Here is a 17,085-nt window from a genome sequence, read left to right on the forward strand (position 1 = left end):
CATGACAGCCTGCTTGGAGTTTGCCAAAAGGCACCTAAAGACTCTCAGACCATGAGAAACAAGATTCTCTGGTCTGATGAAACCAAGATTGAACTCTTTGGCCTGAATGCCAAGCGTCACGTCTGGAGGAAACCTGGCACCATCCCTACAGTGAAGCATGGTGGTGGCAGCATCATGCTGTGGGGATGTTTTTCAGCGGCAGGGACTGGGAGACTAGTCAGGATCGAGGGAAAGATGAACGGAGCAAAGTTCAGAGAGATCATTGCTGAAAACCTGCTCCAGAGAGCTCAGGACCTCAGACTGGGGCAAAGGTTCACCTTCCAACAGGACAATGATCAATCAATCAATCAATCAATTTTATTTTATATAGCCCTTCTTACATCAGATAATATCTCGAAGTGCTGTACAGAAACCCAGCCTAAAACCCCAAACAGCTAGTAATGCAGGTGTAGAAGCACAGTGGCTAGGAAAAACTCCCTAGAAAGGCGAAAGCCTAGGAAGAAACCTAGAGAGGAACCAGGCTATGAGGGGTGGCCAGTCCTCTTCTGGCTGTGCCGGGTGGAGATTATAACAGAACCATGCCAAGATGTTCAAAAATGTTCATAAGTGACAAGCATGGTCAAATAATAATCAGGAATAAATCTCAGTTGGCTTTTCATAGCCGATCATTAAGAGTTGAAAACAGCAGGTCTGGGACAGGTAGGGGTTCCATAACCGCAGGCAGAACAGTTGAAACTGGAATAGCAGCAAGGCCAGGCGGACTGGGGACAGCAAGGAGTCACCACGGCCGGTAGTCCCGACGTATGGTCCTAGGGCTCAGGTCTCTCAGTTGGCTTTTCATAGCCGATCATTAAAGAGTTGAAAACAGCAGGTCTGGGACAGGTAGGGGTTTCGTAGCCGCAGGCAGAACAGTTGAAACTGGAATAGCAGCAAGGCCAGGCGGACTGGGGACAGCAAGGTGTCATCATGCCCGGTAGTCCTGACGTATGGTCCTAGGGCTCAGGTTCTCAGAGAGAAAGAGAGAACGAGAGAATTAGAGAGAGCATACTTAAATTCACACAGGACACTGGATAAGACAGGAGAAGTACTCCAGGTATAACCAACTAACCCCAGCCCCCCGACACATAAACTACTGCAGCATAAATACTGGAGGCTGAGACAGGAGCGGTCCGGGAGACACTGTGGCCCCATCCGAAGAAACCACGGACAGGGCCAAACAGGAAGGATATAACCCCACCCACTCCGCCAAAGCAGAGCCCCCGCACCACTAGAGGGATATCCCCAACCACCAACTTACAATCCTGAGACAAGGCCGAGTATAGCCCACAGAGGTCTCCACCACAGCACAAACCAAAGGGGGGGCGCCAACCCAGACAGGAAGATCACGTCAGTAACTCAACCCACTCAAGTGACGCACCCCTCCCAGGGACGGCATGAAAGAGCACCAGCAAGCCAGTGACTCAGCCCCTGCAACAGGGTTAGAGGCAGAGAACCCCAGTGGAGAGGGGAACCGGCCCGGCAGAGACAGCAAGGGCTGTTCGTTGCTCCAGCCTTTCCGTTCACCTTCACACTCCTGGGCCAGACTACACTCCAATCATATGACCTACTGAAGAGATAAGTCTTCAGTAAAGACTTAAAGGTTGAGACCGAGTCTGCGTCTCTCACATGGGTAGGCAGACTGTTCCATAAAAATGGAGATCTATAGGAGAAAGCCCTGCCTCCCCGCTGTTTGCTTAGAAATTCTAGGGACAATTAGGAGGCCTGCGTCTTGTGACCGTAGCGTACGTATTGGTATGTACGGCAGGACCAACTCGGAAAGATAGGTAGGAGCAAGCCCATGTAACGCTTTATAGGTTAACAGTAAAACCTTGAAATCAGCCCTTGCCTTAACAGGAAGCCAGTGTAGGGAAGCTAGCACTGGAGTAATATGATCAAATTTCTTGGTTCTAGTCAGGATTCTAGCAGCCGTATTTAGCACTAACTGAAGTTTATTTAGTGCTTTATCCGGGTAGCCGGAAAATAGAGCATTGCAGTAGTCTAACCTAGAAGTAACAAATGCATGGATTAATTTTTCTGCATCATTTTTGGACAGAAAATTTCTGATTTTTGCAATGTTACGTAGATGGAAAAAAGCTGTCCTTGAAACAGTCTTGATATGTTCGTCAAAAGAGAGATCAGGGTCAAGAGTAACACCGAGGTCCTTCACAGTTTTATTTGAGACGACTTTACAACCATCTAGATGAATTGTCAGATTTAACAGAAGATCTCTTTGTTTCTTGGGACCTAGAACAAGCATCTCTGTTTTGTCCGAGTTTAAAAGTAAAAAGTTTTCAGCCATCCACTTCCTTATGTCTGAAACACAGGCTTCTAGCGAGGGCAATTTTGGGGGCTTCACCATGTTTCATTGAAATGTACAGCTGTGTGTCATCCGCATAGCAGTGAAAGTTAACATTATGTTTTCGAATAACATCCCCAAGAGGTAAAATATATAGTGAAAACAATAGTGGTCCTAAAACGGAACCTTGAGGAACACCGAAATGTACAGTTGATTTGTCGGAGGACAGACCATTCACAGAGACAAACTGATATCTTTCCGACAGGTAGGATCTAAACCAGGCCAGAACTTGTTCGTGTAGACCAATTTGGGTTTCCAGTCTCTCCAAAAGAATGTGGTGATCGATGGTGTCAAAGGCAGCACTAAGGTCTAGTAGCACGAGGACAGATGCAGAGCCTCGGTCTGACGCCATTAAGGTCATTTACCACCTTCACAAGTGCAGTCTCAGTGCTATGATGGGGTCTAAAACCAGACTGAAGCATTTCGTATACATTGTTTGTCTTCAGAAAGGCAGTGAGTTGCTGCGCAACAGCTTTTTCTAAAATTTTTGAGAGGAATGGAAGATTCGATATAGGCCGATAGTTTTTTATATTTTCCGGGTCAAGGTTTGGCTTTTTCAAGAGAGGCTTTATCACTGCCACTTTTAGTGAGTTTGGTACACATCCGGTGGATAGAGAGCTGTTTATTATGTTCAACATAGGAGGGCCAAGCACAGGGAAGCAGCTCCTTCAGCAGTTTAGTAGGAATAGGATCCAGTATGCAGCTTGAAGGTTTAGAGGCCATGATTATTTTCATCATTGTGTCAAGAGATATAGTACTAAAACACTTAAGTGTCTCTCCCGATCCCAGGCCCTCGCAGAGCTGTGCAGATCCAGGACAGCTAAGCCCTGGAGGAATACGCAGATTCAAAGAGGAGTCCGTAATTTGCTTTCTAATGGTCATGATCTTTTCCTCAAAGAAGTTCATGAATTTATCACTGCTGAAGTGAAAGCCATCCTCTCTTGGGGAATGCTGCTTTTTAGTTAGCTTTGCAACAGTATCAAAAAGAAATTTTGGATTGTTCTTATTTTCCTCAATTAAGTTGGAAAAGTAGGATGATCGAGCAGCAGTGAGGGCTCTTCGGTACTGCACGGTACTGTCTTTCCAAGCTAGTCGGAAGACTTCCAGTTTGGTGTGGCGCCATTTCCGTTCCAATTTCCTGGAAGCTTGCTTCAAAGCTCGGGTATTTTCTGTATACCAGGGAGCTAGTTTCTTATGACAAATGTTTTTCGTTTTTAGGGGTGCAACTGCATCTAGGGTATTGCGCAAGGTTAAATTGAGTTCCTCAGTTAAGTGGTTAACTGATTTTTGTCCTCTGACGTCCTTGGGTAGGCAGAAGGAGTCTGGAAGGGCATCAATTAATTTTTGTGTTGTTTGAGAATTTATAGCACGACTTTTGATGCTCCTTGGTTGGGGTCTGAGCAGATTATTTGTTGCGATTGCAAATGTAATAAAATGGTGGTCCGATAGTCCAGGATTTTGTGGAAAAACATTAAGATCTACAACATTTATTCCATGGGACAAAACTAGGTCCAGAGTATGACTGTGGCAGTGAGTAGGTCCAGAGACATGTTGGACAAAACCCACTGAGTCGATAATGGCTCCGAAAGACTTTTGGAGTGGGTCTGTGGACTTCTCCATGTGAATATTAAAATCACCAAAAATTAGAATATGATCTGCTATGACTACAAGGTCTGATAGGAATTCAGGAAACTCAGAGAGGAACGCTGTATATGGCCCAGGAGGCCTGTAAACAGTAGCTATAAAAAGTGATTGAGTAGGCTGCATAGATTTCATGACTAGAAGCTCAAAAGATGAAAACGCCATTATTTTTTTTGTAAATTGAAATTTGCTATCGTAAATGTTAGCAACACCTCCGCCTTTGCGGGATGCACGGGGAATATGGTCACTAGTGTAACCAGGAGGTGAGGCCTCATTTAACACAGCAAATTCATCAGGCTTAAGCCATGTTTCAGTCAGGCCAATTACATCAAGATTAGTGATTAGTTCATTGACTATGACTGCCTTTGAAGTGAGGGATCTAACATTAAGTAACCCTATTTTGAGATGTGAGGTATCACGATCTCTTTCAATAATGGCAGGAATGGAGGAGGTCTTTATCCTAATAAGATTGCTAGGGTGAACACCGCCATGTTTAGTTTTGCCCAACCTAGGTCGAGGCACAGACACAGTCTCAATGGGTATGGCTGAGCTGACTACACTGACTGTGCTATTGGCAGACTCCACTAAGCTGGCAGGTTGGCTAACAGCCTGCTGCCTGGCCTGCACCCTATTTCACTGTGGGGCTAGAGGAGTTAGAGCCCTATCTATGTTGGTAGATAAGAGGAGAGCACCCCTCCAGCTAGGATGGAGTCCGTCACTCCTCAGCAGGTCAGGGCTTGGTCCTGTTTGTGGGGTGAGTCCCAGAAAGAGGGCCAATTATCCACAAATGTTATCTTTTGGGAGGGGCAGAAAACAGTTTTCAACCAGCGATTAAGTGCTGAGACTCTGCTGTAGAGCTCGTCACTTCCCCTAACTGGGAGGGGGCCAGAGACAATTACTCGATGCCGACACATCTTTCTAGCTGATTTACACGCTGAAGCTATGTTGCACTTGGTGACCTCTGACTGTTTCATCCTAACATCGTGGTGCCGACGTGGATAACAATATCTCTATACTCTCTACACTCGCCAGTTTTAGCTTTAGCCAGCACCATCTTTAGATTAGCCTTAACGTCGGTAGCCCTGCCCCCTGGTAAACAGTGTATGATCGCTGGGTGATTCGCTTTTAAGTCTAATACTGCGGGTAATGGAGTCGCCAATGACTAGGGTTTTCAATTTGTCAGAGCTAATGGTGGGAGCCTTCGGCTCTCAGACCCCGTAACGGGAGGAGTAGAGACTAGAGAAGACTCAGACTCAGACTCCGACTCGCTACATAATGGGGAAAACCGGTTGAAGGTTTCTGTCGGCTGAATGAGCGACACCGGTTGAGCATTCCAACAGTATTTCTCCAGAAGCCACGAGAAAGTTGTCCGCCGCGGGGACTGTGCGGGGGATTTATACTAACGTTACTGTCTGTACTTACTGGTGGCACAGACGCTGTTTCTTCCTTTCCTACACTGAGATTACCCTTGCCTAACGATTGCGTCTGAAGCTGGGCTTGTAGCACAGCTATTTTCGCCGTAAGGCGATCGTTCTCCTGTATATTATGAGTACAGCGACTGCAATTAGAAGACATCATGTTAATGTTACTACTTAGCTTCGGCTGTTGAAGATGTTGATGAACCATGTCCAGATGATCCTAAGCACACAGCCAAGACAACACAGGAGTGGCTTCGGGACAAGTCTCTGAATGTCCTTGAGTGGCCCAGCCAGAGCACGGACTTGAACACGACCTAACATCTCTGGAGAGACCTGTAAATAGCTATGCAGCAATGCTCCCCATCCAACCTGACAGAGCTTGAGAGCATCTGCAGAGAAGAATGGGAGGAACTCCCCAAATACAGGTGTGCCAAGCTTGTAGCGCCATACCCAAGAAGACTCGATGCTGTAATCACTGCCAAAGGTGCTTCAACAAAGTACTGTTGGGCTACCGAGTGGCGCAGTGGTGTAAGGCACTGCATCTCAGTGCTTGAGGCGTCACTACAGACCCCCTGGTTCGATTCTAGGCTGTATTACAACCGGCCGTGATTGGGAATCCCATAGGGCGGTGCACAATTGGCCCAGCGTCGTCCGGGTTTGGCCGGTGTAGGCCTTCATTGTAAATAATAATTTGTTCTTAACTGACTTGCCTAGTTAAATAAAGGTAAAATAAAATAAAAACTGAGTAAAGGGTCTGAATACTTATGTAAATGTAATATTTCAGTTTTCTATTTTTAATAAATTAACAAACATTTCTAAAAACCTGTTTTTGCTTTGTCAGTATGGGGTATTGTGTGTAGATTGATGATGAGGGGAAATTTTAGAATAAGGCTGTAACGTAACAAAATGTGGAAAAAGTCAAGGGGTGTGAATACTTTTTAAAGGCATTATACTCTACATACGCCATACATACGCTATACACTATACATACACTACATACACTATACAATATACATACACTATACACTATAAATACACTATACACTATACATACACTATACATACACTACACACTATAAATACACTATACATACACTACATACACTACACATACACTATATACACTATACACACTATACACTATAAATACAATATAAATACACTATACACTACATATACACTGTACATACACTATATACACTATACATACACTGTACATACACTATACAATATACATACACTATACACTATAAATACAATATAAATACACTATACACACTACACATACACTATACATACACTATATACACTATACATACACTATATACACTATACACACTATACACTATAAATACACTATACATACAATACATACACTATACACTACATACACACATGCAGGCACACACACACACAAACCCTCTGTAATGTGTTGCCCACCCCTAACCCCCCTGCCCTCTCCTAAAATGTGAGGCATAACATTTTGAGAGTGCTTTCTCATGAATAATGGATTCAGCCCTGGGGCAGAGATAGACAGAGAGAAAGGCTAAGTCATTTCATGCCTTGGCACAGGGTGTTTCTGCACTACACTCTTCTCCTCCTCCTCTCAGCCTCCTCTCCTCCTCCTCCTCCTCTCAGCCTCCTCTCCTCCTCCTCCTCTCAGCCTCCTCTCCTCCTCCTCCTCTCAGCCTCCTCTCCTCCTCTCAGCCTCCTCTCCTCCTCCTCCTCTCATACAGACCCTTACTGGGATTGTGTCTGGCCAGCTTCTCCACTGTATTAAAATTCAGCAAACAAATACACAGAGAGAGAGAGAGAGAGAGAGAGAGAGAGAGAGAGAGAGAGAGACAGAGAGAGAGAGAGAGAGAGAGAGAGAGAGAGAAAGATTACAGCGTCCCAGTTTAAATATTAAGGTCATTGTTCCAATGGCTACATTTAAAGGGACAAAAATCTATGTCAATCCTGTAGTTGAGTCCTACAGCTCCCTGCCTCCTGGTCACAGGGAAATTGTCATATTGCTACCCAAATGGCACCCTATTCCCTATATCAAGGCTATTCAACTGGCGGCCCGCGGGACAGATCCGGCCCGTTTATTCATTTAGACTGGCCCTTTGATAAATTCCGAACATTAATAAAATATCTGCAAAAAAGTCCACGCCAACATCAAAGGTTCAGTGCCAAAATGACAAGCAGTATGGTGGTTGTCTATAGTGTGGTTGTGGTTGTCTATAGTGTGGTTGTCTATAGTGTGGTTGTCTATAGTGTGGTTGTCTATAGTGTGGTTGTCTATAGTGTAGTTGTGGTTGTCTATAGTGAGGTGACATGAAGACATGTAGCAGGAGTGTCACAGTCCATTAACCCCACACTGCACACACGCCACACGCCACACGACACACACAGCGAGGCGCCATCCATCCTATCACTATTAGCAACATGTCATCTGTATGCTGGAATTTTCTATTTTCCCCAGGCTCCTTTGCTCAGTCTTCACAGCCCCTGGAGGCCTTTCTTTCCAACCCAGAGCGATGAGATGAAAACTTAGGCTTTCTATCTGTCTCCATTATGCAGGAAAAAGTATATATTCCATCTCGCAGTCCATCCAATGTTCATGAATTGAAAAGCAGTAGAACAGTATTAGTAGAATGTTCATGAGACATTTCAAGGTGTGATCGATGATAGGACGTTTCTTCTCTCATTCAGCAAAAACACATTCCCAGTTTGACCTCCTGCAAGTCATTGTGGTATTGGGATCACATGGGTCCCTATGGGAACACCTCTTGGATACCACACACCACACACACAACCCACTGAGGCGTGGGATTGGTGCAAACTAAAGGTCAGCGTGTGACATCATTAAAATGTTACATAATAAAAATGAGCTGTGAGTGCGTGAGGGAACTATAACCAACACCTGATCTGACCTCAGCTGGGACCTACGTTTCAAGTGTTATTAGTCGTATGTACGGGATATACATGGTATACACGTACAATGAAATGCCTTCTGGACAATGCAACAACAATAAGACATAAGAAAGGATAAGTGTCAAAAATATGTGTGTGTGTGTGTGTGTGTGTGTGTGTGTGTGTGTGTGTGTGTGTGTCTAGTATAGTGGATTTATGATGTGAGAGGCCAGAGAGGAGAATGAACACAGACACTCACCGGCTGATCCCTGATGCAGACTGCTCTATACTGCTGTAAAACCCTTAACTCTCACACACACACACACACACACACACACACACACACACACACACATACATACATACATACATACATACATACATACACACACAGTCTCTATAATGAGTTATTAGGCTTGACAATCAACCATAAATTGAAGCTATAAAAACACAAAGATGGGGATCTTCCACACGGACGAGACAGACAGTCCTCTAAAGCTGAGGAGATACACCCTTTATTTATCACCTGGATTAACCCCCACCCACCCACTCTCTCTCTCCCTCTCTCTGTCGGTCCATAGAGAGGTCTCATGTTTGTCCAGAGAGAGAAAGAGAGACATACAGTGGGGGAAAAAAGTATTTAGTCAGCCACCAATTGTGCAAGTTCTCCCACTTAAAAAGATGAGAGAGGCCTGTAATTTTCATAATAGGTACACGTCAACTATGACAGTCAAATTGAGAAAAAAAATCCAGAAAATCACATTGTAGGATTTTTTATGAATTTATTTGCAAATTATGGTGGGAAATAAGTATTTGGTCACCTACAAACAAGCAAGATTTCTGGCTCTCACAGACCTGTAACTTCTTCTTTAAGAGGCTCCTCTGTCCTCCACTCGTTACCTGTATTAATGGCACCTGTTTGAACTTGTTATCAGTATAAAAGACACCTGTCCACAACCTCAAACAGTTACACTCCAAACTCAACTATGGCCAAGACCAAAGAGCTGTCAAAGGACACCAGAAACAAAATTGTAGACCTGCACCAGGCTGGGAAGACTGAATCTGCAATAGGTAAGCAGCTTGGTTTGAAGAAATCAACTGTGGGAGCAATTATTAGGAAATGGAAGACATACAAGACCACTGATAATCTCCCTCGATCTGGGGCTCCACGCAAGATCTCACCCCGTGGGGTCAAAATGATCACAAGAACGGTGAGCAAAAATCCCAGAACCACACGGGGGGGACCTAGTGAATGACCTGCAGAGAGCTGGGACCAAAGTAACAAAGCCTACCATCAGTAACACACTACGCCGCCAGGGACTCAAATCCTGCAGTGCCAGACGTGTCCCCCTGCTTAAGCCAGTACATGTCCAGGCCCGTCTGAAGTTTGCTAGAGTGCATTTGGATGATCCAGAAGAGGATTGGGAGAATGTCATATGGTCAGATGAAACCAAAATAGAACTTTTTGGTAAAAACTCAACTTTGTCGTGTTTGGAGGACAAAGAATGCTGAGTTGCATCCAAAGAACACTATACCTACTGTGAAGCATGGGGGTGGAAACATCATGCTTTGGGGCTGTTTTTCTGCAAAGGGACCAGGACGACTGATCCGTGTAAAGGAAAGAATGAATGGGGCCATGTATCGTGAGATTTTGAGTGAAAACCTCCTTCCATCAGCAAGGGCATTGAAGATGAAACGTGGCTGGGTCTTTCAGCATGACAATGATCCCAAACACCCCCGGCAACGAAGGAGTGGCTTCGTAAGAAGCATTTCAAGGTCCTGGAGTGGCCTAGCCAGTCTCCAGATCTCAACCCCATAGAAAATCTTTGGAGGGAGTTGAAAGTCCGTGTTGCCCAGCGACAGCCCCAAAACATCACTGCTCTAGAGGAGATCTGCATGGAGGAATGGGCCAAAATACCAGCAACAGTGTGTGAAAACCTTGTGAAGACTTACAGAAAACGTTTGACCTGTGTCATTGCCAACAAAGGGTATATAACAAAGTATTGAGAAACTTTTGTTATTGACCAAATACTTATTTTCCACCATAATTTGCAAATAAATTCATAAAAAATCCTACAATGTGATTTTCTGGAATTTTTTTCCTCATTTTGTCTGTCATAGTTGACGTGTACCTATGATGAAAATTACAGGCTTCTCTCATCTTTTTAAGTGGGAAAACTTGCACAATTGGTGGCTGACTAAATACTTGTTTTCCCCACTGTATGTACAGTGGCAAAAAAAAGTATGTGAACCCTTTGGAATTAGCTGGATTTCTGCATAAACTGGTCATAAAATTTGATCTGATATTCATCTGTCACTACAATAGACAAACACAGTCTGTTTAACTAATAACACAAACAATTATACATTTTCATGTCTTTACTGAACACACCCTGTAAACATTCACAGTGCAGGGTGGGAAAAGCATGTGAACCCTTGGATTTAATAACTGGTTGACCCTCCTTTGGCAGCAATAACCTCAACCACAGGCTTTCTGTAGTTGCGGATCAGACCTGCACAACAGTCAGGAGGAATTTTGGACCATTCCTCTTTACAAAACTGTTTCAGTTCGTCAATATCAAATCAAATCACATTTGTCACATGCGCCGAATACAACAGGTGTAGACCTTACAGTGAAATGCTTACTTACAAGCCCTTAACCAACAATGCGGTTTTAAGAAAAATAAGTGTTAAGTAAAAAATAAATAAGTAAAAAGAAAAAAGAAGAAAAAACAGAAAAATAACTCTGGTACGCTTGCTGTGCGGTAGCAGAGAGAACAGTCTATGACTAGGGTGGCTGGAATCTTTGCCAATTTTTAGGGCCTTCCTCTGACACTGCCTGGTATAGAGGTCTTGGATGGCAGGAAGCTTGGCCCCAGTGATGAACTGGGCCGTACGCACCACCCTCTGTGTTGCCCTGCGGTCGGAGGCCGAGCAGTTGCCATACCAGGGGGTGATGCAACCGGTCAGGATGCTCTCGATGGTGCAGCTGTAGAACTTTCTAAGGATCTGAGGACCCATGCCAAATCTTTTCAGTCTCCTGAGGGGGAATAGGCTTTGTCGTGCCCTCTTCACGACTGTCTTGGTGTGTTTGGACCATGATAGTTTGTTGGTGATGTGGACACCAAGGAAATTGAAGCTCTCAACCTGCTCCACTACAGCCCCGTCGATGAGAATGGGGGCATGCTCAGTCCTCCTTTTCCTGTAGTCCACAATCATCTACTTTGTCTTGATCATGTTGAGGGAGAGGTTGTTATCCTGGCACCACAGGGCCAGGTCTCTGAACTCCTCCTTATTGGCTGTCTCATCGTTGTCAGTGATCAGGCCTACCGCTGTTATGTCGTAGGCAAACTTGATGATGGTGTTGGAGTCGTGCTTGGCTATGCAATCATGGGTGAACAGGGAGTACAGGAGGGGACTGAGCACACACCCCTGAGGGGCCCCCGTGTTGAGGATCAGCATGGCAGATGTGTTGTTACCTATCCTGGGAAAGGGCAGTGTGGAGTGCAATAGAGATTGCATCATCTGTGGATCTGTTGGGGCGGTAGGCAAATTGGAGTGGGTCTAGGGTTTCTGGGATAATGGTGTTGATGTGAGCCAGCCTTTCAAAGCACTTCATGGCTACAGATGTGAGTGCTACGGGTCGGTAGTCATTTAGGCAGGTTACCTTAGTGTTCTTGGGCACAGGGACTATGGTGGTCTGCTTGAAATATATTGGTATTACAGACTCAGTCAGGGACAGGTTGAAAATGTCAGTGAAGACATTTGCCAGTTGGTCAGCGTATGCTCGGAGTACACGTCCTGGTAATCCGTCTGGCCCTGCGACCTTGTGAATGTTGACCTGTTTAAAGGTCTTACTCACATCGGTTACGGAGAGCGTGATCACACAGTCGTCCGGAACAGCTGATGCTCTCATGCATGCTTCAGTTTTGCTTTCCTCGAAGCAAGCATAGAAGTAATTTAGCTCGTCTGGTAGGCTCGTGTCACTGGGCAGCTCGTGGCTGTTCTTCCCTTTGTAGTCCGTAATAGTTTGCAAGCTCTGCCACATTCGACGAGCGTAGGAGCCGGTGTAGTAGGATTCAATCTTAGTCCTGTATTGACTCTTTGCCTGTTTGATGGTTCTTTGAAAAGCATAGCGGGATTTCTTATAAGCGTCCGGGTTAGAGTCCCACTCCTTGAAAGCGGCAGCTCTGCCCTTTAGCTCAGTGCGGATGTTGCTTGTAATCCATGGCTTCGGGTTGGGGTATGTACGTACGGTCACTGTGGGGACGACGTCATCAATGCACTTATTGATGAAGCCAGTGACTGATGTGGTATACTCCTCAATGCCATCGGAAGAATCCCAGAACATATTCCAGTCTGTGCTAGCAAAACAGTCCTGTAGCTTAGCATTTGCGGCATCTGACCACTTCTGTATTGAGTGAGTCACTGGTACTTCCTACTTTAGTTTTTGCTTGCAAGCAGGAATCAGGAGGATAGAATTATGGTAAGATTTGCCAAATGGAGGGCGAGGGAGAGCTTTGTACGCATCTCTGTGTGTGGAATAAAGATGGTCTAGAGTTTATTTTCCTCTGGTTGCACATTTAACATGCTGGTAGAAATGATGTAAAACGGATTTTAGTTTCCCTGCATTAAAGTCCCTGGCCACTAGGAGCGCCGCCTCTGGATGAGCATTTTCTTGTTTGCTTATGGCCTTATACAGCTCGTTGAGTGCGGTCTTAGTGCCAGCATTGGTTTGTGGTGGTAAATAGACAGCTAAGAAAAATATAGATGAAAACTCTCTTTGTAAATAGTGTTGGTATTACAGCTTATCATAAGATACTCTACCTCAGGCGAGCAAAACCTCAAGACTTCCTTAATATTAGATTTTGTGCACCAGCTGTGTACACAGACCGCCACCCCTTGTCTTACTGGAGGCAGCTGTTCTATCTTGCCGATGCACCGAAAACCCCACCAGCTGTATGATATCCATGTCATCGTTCAGCCACGACTCTGTGAAACATAAGATATTACAGTTTTTAATGTCCCGTTGGTAGGATATTCTTGATCGGAGCTCATCCATTTTATTATCCAATGATTGTATGTTGGCCAATAGGACTGATGGTAGAGGCAGATTACCCACTCACCGTCGGATCCTTACAAGGCACCCCGACCTACATCCCCGATATCTCTGTCTCTTCTTCATGCGAATTACGGGGATTTGGGCCTTGTCGGGTGTCTGAAGTAAATCCTTCGCGTCCGACTCATTAAAGAAAAAATATTGGTCCAGTAGGAGGTGAGTAATCACTGTCCTGATATCCAGAAGCTCTTTTCGGTCATAGGAGACGGTGGCAGAAACATTATGTACAAAATAAGTTACAAAACACAAACGACAGCCATCTCCTCCAGCGCCATTGTATGTTCATCAGTCCATTCTTCGGATGTCTGGTGTGAACCGCTCTCTTGAGGTCATGCCACAGCATCTCAATTGGTTTGAGGTCAGGACTCTGACTGGGCCACTCCAGAAGGAGTATTTTCTTCTGTTGAAGCCATTCTGTTGTTGATTTACTTCTGTGTTTTGGGTCATTGTCCTGTTGCATCACCCAACTTCTGTTGAGCTTCAATTGGCGGACAGATAGCCTTATATTCTCCTGCAAAATGTCTTGATAAACTTGGGAATTCATTTTTCCGTCGATGATAGCAAGCTGTCCAGGTCCTGAGGCAGCAAAGCAGCCCCAAACCATGATGCTCCCTCCACCATACTTTACAGTTGGGATGAGGTTTTGATGTTGGTGTGCTGTGCCTTTTTTTCTCCACACGTGTGTTCCTTCCAGACAACTCAACTTTAGTTTAATCTGTCCACAGAATATTTTGCCAGTAGCGCTGTGGAACATCCAGGTGCTATTTTGCAAACTTCAGACGTGCAGCAATGGGGTTTTTTTGGACAGCAGTGGCTTCTTCCGTGGTGTCCTCCCATGAACACCATTCTTGTTTAGTGTTTTACGTATCGTAGACCCGTCAACAGAGATGTTAGCATGTTCCAGAGATTTCTGTAAGTCTTTAGCTGACACTCTAGGATTCTTCTTAACCTCATTGAGCATTCTGCGCTGTGCTCTTGCAGTCATCTTTGCAGGACGGCCACTCCTAGGGAGAGTAGCAACAGTGCTGAACTTTCTCCATTTATAGACAATTTGTCTTAATGTGGACTGATGAACATCAAGGCTTTTAGAGATACTTTTGTAACCCTTTCCAGCTTTATGCAAGTCAACAATTCTTCATCTTAGGTCTTCTGAGATCTATTTTGTTCGAGGCATGGTTCACATCAGGCAATGCTTCTTGTGAATAGCAAACTCAAATTTGGTGAGTGTTTTTTATAGGGCAGGGCAGCTCTAACCAACATCTCCAATCTTGTCTCATTGATTGGACTCCAGGTTAGCTGACTCCTGACTCCAATTATCTTTTGGAGAAGTCATTAGCCTAGGGGTTCACATACTTTTTCCAACCTACACTGTGAATGTTTAAATTATGTATTCAATATAGACAAGAAAAATACAATAAGTTGTGTGTTATTAGTTTAAGCACACTGGGGTTGTCTATTGTTGTGACTTAGATGAATATCAGATCAAATTTTATGACCAATTTATGCAGAAATCCAGGTAATTCCAAAGGGTTCCCATACTTTTTCTTGCCACTGTATATTTCCCTCAGATTACACAGACCCACAAAGAATTTGAAAACAAATCCAATCTTGATAAACTCCCATATCTATTGGGTGAAATACCACAGTGTGCCACCACAGTAGCAATATTTGTGACCTGTTACCACAAGAAAAGTGGCGCACAAACACCATTGTAAATACAACCCATGTTTATCTGTTTCTTCATTTTCCCTTTCATACTTCAACTATTTTCACATTCTTACAACACTGTACATAGCCAATAATATAACATTTGAAATGTCTATATCATTTTACAACTTCTGTGAGTGTAATGTTTAATGTTAATTTCTGATTGTTTATTTCCCTTGTTGTCTATTCCACAATGTAAACACATGTTTCCCATGCCAATAAAGCCCTTTGAATTGAATTGAGTGACAAAAAGAGACTCTGTTAGGGAGGTTCTGATGCAGGAGATGCAGGGCGACAAGAGGTGGAAAGGTTGGATCTCCAGACGGGTCCTAGGGAGATGCTACCATTCATCCTTCCATTGGGGACCAGAGACTGGTTTCACATAGCCTTGTTGAACCAGACAGAGGACTATGCTCACCATTCTGTTTCGCTTCATGTGGTTAGATATCTCACAATCAGACTGGTTCCAACTGGTTAGTCTCACAGCATCAGCTACATTAGCATCAGTTAGTCCTGGTTAATCAATAGAAGTGATCAGTGACTGGGGCTAACATCGTTAATTAGATCAGTCTAATGATGGGACTTAATGATATCAGTAAATCACTGGACTAATGAATTAGCCAGACAGAGAGGCAGACACAGCCAGGCACAGCACTGTAGGAGCCTGTACGCTGCCCATGGTGCTAAAACCAGTCAGACTTTCTGGAATGATCCCACCCCCCACCCCACGTAATTCCATTGAAATGATGTGGAAACAACGTTGATTCAACCAGTGTGTGCCCAGTGGCTAGGGAGTAGGCCAGACCAGTAGACCGCCACCCTCCGTAAATGCGCATCCAAAGCAATCGGTATGCTACATGACACCACCCAAGATCGATATGGGTCCGGGTCGGGACAGTATAATGTCACTAAGTATTCTTCTGATGGGCATTAGTCAATCAATCCCTCATCATGACCGATATGCGGAATACTCGGCCTTCTTTAAAGTACAGTTTATGTAAAATCTAGCATTGTAGGCTACCCTACATACTCTATGAAATAAACCGAACAGTGTAAATATGTGGTGAAGAATAGCCTAGCTTGTTTTTCATTGCATACCTTCAGTGGCATAGTTTTGGTCGCGTAGGAAGCTGTTGTTGATCTTGCGGGTGTCACTCTCCTCCTCCATTGATAAATCGGTTGGTTCTGGATCCTGAGACCGTTAAAGACATCCTAGACGTTAACATCAGCAGCAGGCGGGCCGCGAGACCAGCAGGAGTGCTGTCATCATGACTCCAACTCTCCGGTAGCTATAACGGAATGATCAAATAGCCATATTGGCAAGTTCCGTCCACGTCTCGGTGCTCATCAAATAGGGGTTTTAGCCTATGCAGTGACAGAGCTTTACAATTGTGTCTTTACAAAAAGACGAAAATAGCCTTTGTAGTTTCAAATGATCACCATGTCTTCATATAGTGCCACCTCCTTTGCTATGCAGTGGAATGGGTCAAATAAATTGGCATTCCCCGTTATGAGGGCGTGTGAATCAGACAGCAGTCCTCGGTAAATCTTCTCTGGTGAGGATTTGAGTTGAAGCAGGCAAGACTCTCTCTCTCGAACAGCTTGGCGGAATTATGCGTCAAGCCTGGCTGGCTAAAATCATTCCACCGTTTCCCTGCCAGCCTCCTCGGTTGCAGATCAGAGTGCCACTTCGCTTTTTCGTTATTTTCGTTCACCAAGCAAAGTCCTCCTCGTCTTCTCTCCTCGAACAGAAGAAACTCTGGTGCGGCGCGCCCGAGTCATTGGTGCGCATATGGACTGAGGCGGCAGTATCCCTGACGCGCCGCTTTAGCACCAGCTCCTCCCAATACAGATTGCCGCGAGCTAGATCTTCAAAACTACACGCGAAAACGCGTTTTGAACGCTCG

At 44.7% G+C, this 17,085-nt stretch overlaps 1 protein-coding gene across 2 annotated transcripts in view; it reads right to left on the reverse strand.

Annotated features, from left to right (window-relative positions):
* Positions 1–17,085, reverse strand: part of LOC121532896 (serine/threonine-protein phosphatase 2A 55 kDa regulatory subunit B beta isoform) — a 55,693-nt gene that overhangs the window by 21,034 nt on the left and 17,574 nt on the right. Inside the window, exon 1 of one of the 2 annotated variants that reach the window (XM_041838701.1) lies at positions 16,277–17,020. The exons of the other annotated variant lie outside the window; for it this stretch is intronic. Coding sequence (XP_041694635.1) covers positions 16,277–16,346 — 70 coding nt within the window. The 5' untranslated portion in view covers positions 16,347–17,020. Of the gene's footprint in view, positions 1–16,276; positions 17,021–17,085 lie in introns of those variants that run through there. 2 annotated transcript variants of the gene reach the window in all.

The sequence above is a fragment of the Coregonus clupeaformis genome, chromosome 21 (genome assembly GCF_020615455.1).
Source record: "Coregonus clupeaformis isolate EN_2021a chromosome 21, ASM2061545v1, whole genome shotgun sequence".
Taxonomy (NCBI): Eukaryota; Metazoa; Chordata; class Actinopteri; order Salmoniformes; family Salmonidae; genus Coregonus; species Coregonus clupeaformis.